This window comes from Apium graveolens, chromosome 8 (genome assembly GCF_009905375.1).
Source record: "Apium graveolens cultivar Ventura chromosome 8, ASM990537v1, whole genome shotgun sequence".
Classification (NCBI taxonomy): domain Eukaryota; kingdom Viridiplantae; phylum Streptophyta; class Magnoliopsida; order Apiales; family Apiaceae; genus Apium; species Apium graveolens.
In genome coordinates this window covers 125,799,507-125,808,221 of record NC_133654.1, presented here as the reverse complement: position 1 = coordinate 125,808,221, position 8,715 = coordinate 125,799,507, and the positions used below count along the sequence as shown (strand labels likewise).

The 8,715-nt window shown below is 34.9% G+C and overlaps 2 protein-coding genes across 2 annotated transcripts; both read right to left on the bottom strand.

Moving 5' to 3' along the window:
• Positions 1-4,301: 4,301 nt before the first annotated feature.
• Positions 4,302-5,174, bottom strand: LOC141679973 (protein FAR1-RELATED SEQUENCE 5-like). Its single transcript, XM_074486322.1, has one exon. The coding sequence runs from the start codon at positions 5,172-5,174 to the stop codon at positions 4,302-4,304; it is 873 nt and encodes a 290-aa protein (XP_074342423.1).
• Positions 5,175-5,196: 22 nt separating this feature from the next.
• LOC141679971 (protein FAR1-RELATED SEQUENCE 5-like) lies at positions 5,197-5,652 on the bottom strand. The gene has a single exon (XM_074486321.1). The coding sequence runs from the start codon at positions 5,650-5,652 to the stop codon at positions 5,197-5,199; it is 456 nt and encodes a 151-aa protein (XP_074342422.1).
• Between the last annotated feature and the right edge of the window lie 3,063 nt (positions 5,653-8,715).

The following is an 8,715-nucleotide window of genomic DNA, read 5'->3' as shown; positions in this document are numbered from 1 at the left end:
CAGGATTGGAATCTTTACACCAATATCCTTCTTACTCATGATGTTAGTATAATAGATCTTTAAACTCTTTGTATGTTAAGAGCTTGCTCTGATACCAATTGTTATTCCCAGTGGACTAACAATGAGATTTACAGAAGGGGGGTTGAATGTAAATCTCAAAACTTTTTCAAGTTTTGAGCAGTTTCTAAGGCTAAGTGTTTTTGAGAACAAGTGTGTGAATTGCTTGAAGCTAATACAGACAGATATATATTCAAACACAAATGTAAAGAACACAAGGAACTTAAAAACTTTTCTGGTGGATTTGTTGTTCCACCAGAGATGTGTTATTTCAGAAAATCTGTGATTCAAAAAATTAAATCACAGCTGCTTCCTAGTACAAACTAGATGATTTTCTCTCTTGATATTTCTAAACAGCTCAGGAAAATTCATATCTAATTACTAGCTGCTACTTGGTTTATATATCACCAAGTTTGCAAGTGAAGACAAAACTGTAAAATATAATTAAAAAGATTCTTCACATGTTTCTTCTTCATTTCTCTATCCAATACAATCTAGGATAATCTGTGAATCTTTGAATACTTCTTTGTTTGCATCAGAATGGAAATGCTGCATCTTCTTGATTCCTCCTAGAGGCTTCCACATTCCAGTTTGTCTCTGTCAACCCATGTGCCTCTGTCAGCTAGTGAATTGTCACTATCAACTACTAATGAACTAAGCATCCGTTGAAGCTTTCATCCGTTGATGCCTTATCCGTTGAGGCTTTATCCGTTGAAGCTTTATCCGTTGATGCATTATCAGTTGAAGTCTTTATCCGTTGAAGCACTTATCCGTTGATGGATATTATCCGTTGAAGCATTAGAGACATCCGTTGAAGCTTTGTTTCTTATCCGTTGAAGGTCTTCAATATCCGTTGATACTTCTTCACTTATACAAAATTACAAGACATGAAATATATACAATTAGCCCTCCTATTTGCATATCCATTAGTAGTCAACATGATTGATAATTTCCTACAACATCTAAGAATTACAGCTTGAATCCAGAGAATGTAATGTGCTACAATACTAAACTTATTGCTAAGTAAAGCTACTCCTTCAACGGATAGCCAAGATGGTCTTATCCGTTGAGGCTACAAACACTAGATTTCTACTTAAGTGTTTTGTTTAACTTATCATCAAACTAATACACATATTCCTAATAATATTCGAGTATGTTATTCGAGTAGTCTAACTCTTTAGTTTTAGAGGTGTATATAATGTTTGATACTCAATGCATTTGTAGGTTGCTGCTACTGCTCCCCCTGCTTCACAGTCGACCCCCCTATCCGCCCCCCCTGTTATTCAGTCTGATGTTGTTCAGTCTGAGGTACTACTCTTTAGTTTTAGAGCTTTACTTTTTTTTTACTATTGTGTGTCTTATACATATTCGAGTATGTTATTCGAGTAGTCTAACTCTTTAGATTTAGAGGTGTATATAATGTTTGATACTCAATGCATTTGTAGGTTGCTGCTATTGCTACCCCTGTTACTCCTACTACCGAGCACACTTTTGGGAGTTCTGAGTTGACTCCTGCTACTGAGTTGACTCCACTTGCAGGTGGCATGGTGAAATTCGGTAGTCGTAGTGGTGTTATTCCTGATAGTTTGAGGATGATTCTTGACGTACGTATGTTGAATCATTCCATTTTTTATGTTTGATTCTTGCAGTACGTATTTTGAATATGTGTTTGATTTGATACTATTGAAATGTATTTGCAGATGGACACTGATGAAGACAAGTAGAAGGATAAACTGAGGCGGGGTGGTCCTGGGCGGCGTGCTGATATGACGAGGCCATTAAAAAATAGGAAGATTTTTTAGCTATACAAGCATTGGTGGGGTAATAAGAATGATTTTATTTGGAGAGATCATAGAGGCACTGTTGAGCTTACTTGGGATTATGTCCAGACCTTAAAGCCCGAATGTGATTTAGACAGCAATGTCGTGGATGCCTAAATAGAGTTGTTGAAGGTTAGGGAGTCCATCTCGGGTCTGGAGCCCACGGCTAAGAAGTTCTTCTTTAACTTCAGCTTTTTCGTGCAACTGCTGTTAAAAGATTATTGCAAGAACTTGAAGGTAAACTAAAAAGTACTTTTTAGTTCATGTGTTACTAAGTTAATGATAATTGATAACTCTTTGATTTTGCATTTGATCTTTTATAATTGTTTCAATGTTGCAGGCCCATCCCGAAGCTGAACTTTCAGATATGCAGTTGGCTGGTCTGCATAGTGTATATAATTCATATGCAGTCCAGCGGATTGGGCCATCATTATTGGATTGTGACTTTGCTTTCTACCCTTGCTGCAATGATGCTCACTGGTTTTTGTTCATTCTGGACATTAAACAACAGAAGCTCCTTTTAATTGATCCTCTAGCTGAATGGGGGGGGGGGTAGTCTTAAGAGTATTTACTCTCGATATATATATATATATGCCATGGTATTCTATGTTCTTCGTAATTAATAGTCAATTTACATACACTTGTCATTGTTGGTTACTAATTATATGAAACCAAACCTTTCTAGGAGTGCATAGTGCCAACTATGTTGCATTACTTGGATCCTTCCAGATTTGATGGACATAAGTTGAAGGTTCATTTCGTACAGGAATGACCGATGCAGTCCAATACCCATGATTGTGGCGTGTACGTGTGCAAGTACATGGATGCTATACTTAATGGCATATCGTTGAGAGATGCTGTTTGGGAGCCTGTATTGGGTATTTGGACATTCCGGTATCGCATAGCTTGGGAGCTTTCAAAAGGGCTCGCTAGACGGATAAGTGACTATGGGATCCAGCAGAGGAACAGGGGACTATAGTTTATATTTTGGATTTGTTTCGGTGTTTTCTTTGTTATTGATTATGATTATTTTTATTGGATTGATGTTGCGTTTAGATTTGATGTTGATTGGTTGGTTGATTTAGATTTAGTTGAAACAGGTTGGTAAGTTATAAAAATAAACGGAACCATGCCGTTTTTTTTCTTAAACTATGTAAATCGCCCGCAATGTTGATTGGTTGTTGGTTGGTTGATTTAGATTTAGTTGAAACAGGTTGGTAAGTTATAAAAATAAACGCAACCATGCCGTTTTTTTTTCTTAAACTATGTAAATCACCCGCAATGTTGATGTTAGCAGTATAAAGGCCCGTGACCAGTTTTCTGCAGAAAACTGGCAAGCACTAGTTTGCTTGTCAGTTTTCTGCAGAAAATTGGTCACAGACCTCAACATTGAATCATTGCGGGAGATATCATATTTTACACATTTTACAGTTTAGTCACCCCGCAATGAATCATTGCTGCAGTGATCATACCCCGCAATGAGGCATTGCACCATACTTCAGCATTGAATCATTGCGGGAGATGTCACATTTTTACATCACTAGTTGACTAATTTAATGTCTAGTTGACTTTGTTGATTAAATCACTTTTTTCAAATTTTTACATTAATACTGCATATTTTAAATATTTTAAGAATTTTGGTGTTGGAAAATATTTTAAAAATATTAATATTACTAAACTCACTTTTGTTAACAAAAAGAGGCAGCGAGTTTTGGGTGGAATAGAGTACCCAACAATGAGTCATTGCTGCAGTAAGGACCTCCAGCAATGTCTCATTGCTGGGTGCTCTGTCACTAGTTCGCAATGACTAATTTAATAAATAGTTGACTTTTTTGATTAAATCACTTTTTTCAAATTTTTACATTAATACTGCATATTTTAAATATTTTAAGAATTTTGGTGTTGGAAAATATTTTAAAAATATTAATATTACTAAACTCAGTTTTGTTAACAAAAAGAGGCAGTGTGTTTTGGGTGGAACATAGTACCCAGCAATGAGTCATTGCTGCAGTAAGGACCTCCAGCAATGTCTCATTATTGGGTGCTCTGTCACAATTCTCTTACAATATTTTAAGTTGGATAATAAGAGTTTTGGTGTTGAAAATATTTTAAACAATATTAATATTAATAATAAGAGTTGGATAATATTTTTGTTAAAAAATAACATTAATATGCAACATTAATATTATGTGTAAATTTAAATAACATTAATATTATGGAACTTAAATAGAAAAGTTAAAAGAACTAATGTACTACTTGTCAACAATTGTTAGGTTAAAACCTAAAAATTTCTTCGATCATGCTCCTCCCTTAGGGGACAGTTTCTTGCATCATGTTCTCCTCCGATCGCCCCACAATAATTGCACTTTCGAGGCTTGATCTTGATCTTTGAAGTTGCCGTCTCAATTCCACTTTTATATCTTTTTATTTTCTTCCTTTAGTTTTCGACGTTGGAGGATCAAATATTGGATCATGTTGGTAGTCCTCTTGAGTTTTCGCCTCATGGGTTCTTTCTCTACGCTCTTCATCCGTAAAAGCATCTTTGAAGTATCTCTTCTCTCTATCAATCACACCCATTAAGTATTTATACCGTGAAACAGAACAACTACCGGAAGCAGCTAAATCTTGAAAAGATTTGCACAATGCACCATACCTTAATGGTTGTGACGCACCGTCATTACCAATACCGGGAGGAGCATATGGAAGAGGCCCCACAATTTTGTTGCCGTTCATTGTCCACCTACCCATGATGAGACTTTCCGGTATCTTGATTTTTTGTTTTTTGTCAAGATAACGGATTATGTGTTTGCAAATCATCCCGGAATGTTCAAACTTCTTACACGAGCATTCAATTTTTTCGTACATGAAAACCGTCACTCGATATTTTCTTCTGCAATTCTCCGGTAGGGTAGCCTTCTCAACCAAATACAGTTTCGACATATAAGTTCCATTGTTTTTGACACTATTCACGATGTAACATGTACTTTTCATAAGCTCCTTTTGAAACCTTTTGAACATTTCTTTTGTGTAGATTTCGGATGCATGCATTTCCAAGGATGAGTGCAAAACTAATCTCCTTTCCAATTGTTCGCAGTCATAATCGGCTTTAACCTCCTTCAGATATTGTGTCTCTAAAGCCTTTTGTGAGTTCTCAATGAATTCCTTCAAACTGGTAGATGATTGCACATATTCATCAAAAAAAGAATTCGTAGACTCGCTTCTTGAAGTTGTAGTCATGCCGGCGGAAAAATGTTGCTTCGTGTAAGCACCAATCCATTGAGTTCTAATAGCATACATGTCATTTAACCAAGCATGATCCTCAAGATCGTACTTCTCGACTAATTGCTCCCATTTTACCTTCAAATTCTGTAGGTTTCAACGACTTGTACACACATGCATTAAACTCTGTCTTGAACTCCGGATAATTTGTGTACAAATAAGACAACTTCTCGGGAAACTTACTACTTATATGCCATGTACAATACGTATGCTTTGTTTGTGGCATAAGCATGACCTCGACAATGGTATTTCCCAATGCAATGTCTTGATCAGTAATAATTGTTCGAGGCGGTTTATTGTCGATGGCTTCCAACCATGTCCTCAAAACCCACTTATACGATGCCTCAGTCTCATCCCTTACAAGTGCAAATCCAAATAGTATATTTTGATAATGATGGTTTATGCCCGTAATAGGTATGAAAGGCATACAATACCTATTCTTCCGGTAAGTTGAATCAAACATAACCACATCACCAAAATTCTTGTACGCGTTCATGGAACGAGGATCAACTCACACCAAACCCCGTACACGATTCTCATCATCTACATCCACCCGATAAAAGAAATTACCAAAACTATTTTCTTGTAGTTCTCCTAACAAAAGTAATCCACACTCCGCATCACCCGAATCAAACACTCGGCGCCGAATATCACGTATGACATTACGTACGTCTTGATTAGAAAAACCAAGATTTTCAACACCCCCTTTGTCTCGCTAATAAACTTCATTACTTTGCCCGTCTAAAGTCCCGATTTGTTAAACAACTCAATCAATGATCGCGTCATAGGATCTATGTTGAGTGATCTTTGAAAAAATTAAACTTTTTCCGGTGACACCAATTTATGATTGTGTTCTAAATCCACCGAACTAATTTGCCATTTGTCCATCTTCACTTTGTGAACGACACACATTCGAGCACCACAATTCGTTCGTGTAATTACCTCTCTAAGTAGTTTTCCTTTACCAAAATCCAACGGCGTCGCTCCTACCCTTCCACCTTTTTGACAAATAAACAAAAGGTATGATGGTTCATTTGTGTTTGTTCGCTTATGAGTATTCCTAATTATTATCTCGAATCCTTCTTTTCGACCATAATTCCTATAAAATGCTTCTGCATCATCCAATGTATCGAAAATCTTGCCGACATAAGGCACAACATCGTTACTATTCTTAAATTCATGATTCTTTTTCTCAACATTTTTCTCATCTTTTACGTCATCAACATTTTCACCGTCAAAATTATCACCACCAATGTTATCATCAACATTATGACCGCCAACATTATCACCACCAACGTTATCAACAACATTATGATCGCCAACATTATTACCACCAACGTTATTATCAACATTATGAACACTAACATTATCAACATCAATATTATCACCACCAACATTTTTCATATTATCATCACTATCAAGATTTACAATATCTTCATCAACAAATAACTTATGACGAGCTATGGGGTTTCGTCTAACGGGGGTATAATAATCGTAATTATCATTTTCACTAGAAGAGGAACTACAAGCTTTAAATAAAAAAGAAGCCATCAACAATCGAAAACTAACTTTTTGAGATCACCTTCAAGAATGAGTAAATTGAAAGTAAATTTGAAATTATTGAAAGTATATTGTAAATTGTAAAATGAGTAATAAGAAAGTAAATGTTAAATCAAACAAAACTGTCTCCAGCAATGAAACATTCCAGCAATGAAACATTGCTGGAGTGACCTATTAAATATAATCACCAACCAGATTTTGGAGCCATTATAGCCGAGTTCCTTCCGCAATCACGCATTGCGGCCTACCGCAATGAATCAATGCGGGAGTACTCTCGCATTGACCTATTGCTGCAGTAGTTCCTGCCGCATTGGGTCATTGCGGCAGATTAGTCAACAGTCTTACCCCTCAGCTTCCGCAACATTTTTTTTGTGCCTAAATTAAATTTTTAGTTTTCAAATAGTATTTCTGAATTTTTATGATTACAATATTTTGTGAGTTTTATGTTTTTAAAAATTGTCATATATGTTATTTTAGTTAAAAAATCAAATTATCAATTTTAAAAATAAAATTTATATTATTAATTTTATACTTTTTTGTGAATTCATACTTAATTTTTGTGCAAATATTAAATCAATATCAATTTTTGTGAATTCATACCTAATTTTTGTTTTTAAAATTTATATTAATAATTTGATACTTTTTTATGAATTCATACTTAATTTGTGTGCCATTATTATTATAAATTGACTGGTCAAAGGTTAAGGAGTTGGACCGACATACCGCATTGGCTCATTGCTGCAGAATCTCTTTCCGCATTGACCCATTGCTGCAGTAGTTCCTGCCGCATTGGGTCATTGCGGCAGATTAGTCAACAGTCTTACCCCTCAGCTTCCGCAACATTTTTTTTGTGCCTAAATTAAATTTTTGGTTTTTAAAATTCCGGTTTTCAGCCTATAAATAGTGCTTTTGTAATCTCATTTTTTTCATTCTACATTTTCTCTTCAACATTCTCTTCTCTATTTTCCGAAAAATGGTTTTCTACTATGATTGGGACAATAACAAGGTAATTATCGATGACGTGGCTTACGACGGGCCGGAAGGAGATGAAGACATGGCAATAGCTCTCCGCCGTATTCAAATGGCGCTTGAGCGCAAGAAAAGAAAGGAAAATGAGGCGAAGGCGAAGACGGAAAAGTTGAAGAGGAAGAATGACGACGATAAGGGTGATAAAGGCGGTTCTTCCAACACCGTTAAAACTTGATCATTCTCGTCGGAATAAAATGTTTAAGTTATTATGTATTTTGTTTAAGAAAATATTTGAATGTACTCCTTTTCTATTTGAATGAAATAAATTATTCAATATTTATCTTTCTTGTATTTGTCGAATTTAATTTATCAATTTTTAATTTATAATAAACAAATATAATGTTAAAAATTAAAAATGTGAAAAACTAAAAAAATGATTTTTTATCGAATTTTCTTTGCCTATAAAAAATATAAAATAACTTAGCCTCTAAAATGTTAAAAATTTCTTGGTAACAAACTATATAAAAATTTCTTGTTATGTTATCATGCACATATTAAAAATGTGAAAAACTAAAAAAATGAAATTTTATTGAATTTTCACCTCCCGCATTGTGTCATTGCGACTCCCTCAATGAAACAATGCGGCAGGTGGCTCTTCAACCACCAGCTTACGTGTTTTAAATATGTTGTGGCTGTGATTTACACCTCCCGCATTGATACATTGCGGGAGGGGGGGATTTTTTTATTATTTTGTTCTTATATTTTTAAAATGGAAAAATTGTATAGATTTTTTTTTAATTCAGTATAACTTCATTATACAGTACAAATGTGTTATTATACATAAATTTGAAATATTTAAAATTTAAATTAAAATAGTTTAATTAGAATTCACTCAAAAAAGTTCAAGGTAAACAAGTATGATTGTTTATTAATCGAAAGGTGTCGTCTTCGGAAGACGATACCTTTCGATCAATAAACAATCATACTTGCATTTGGGTCATCCGACTCAAAAACCTTTCAGTCACATCAT

Coding starts and splice junctions, on each gene's coding strand:
- LOC141679973 (XM_074486322.1), bottom strand. CDS start 5,174: ATGTATGCTATTAGAACTCAATGGATTGGTGCTTACACGAAGCAACAT.
- LOC141679971 (XM_074486321.1), bottom strand. CDS start 5,652: ATGAACGCGTACAAGAATTTTGGTGATGTGGTTATGTTTGATTCAACT.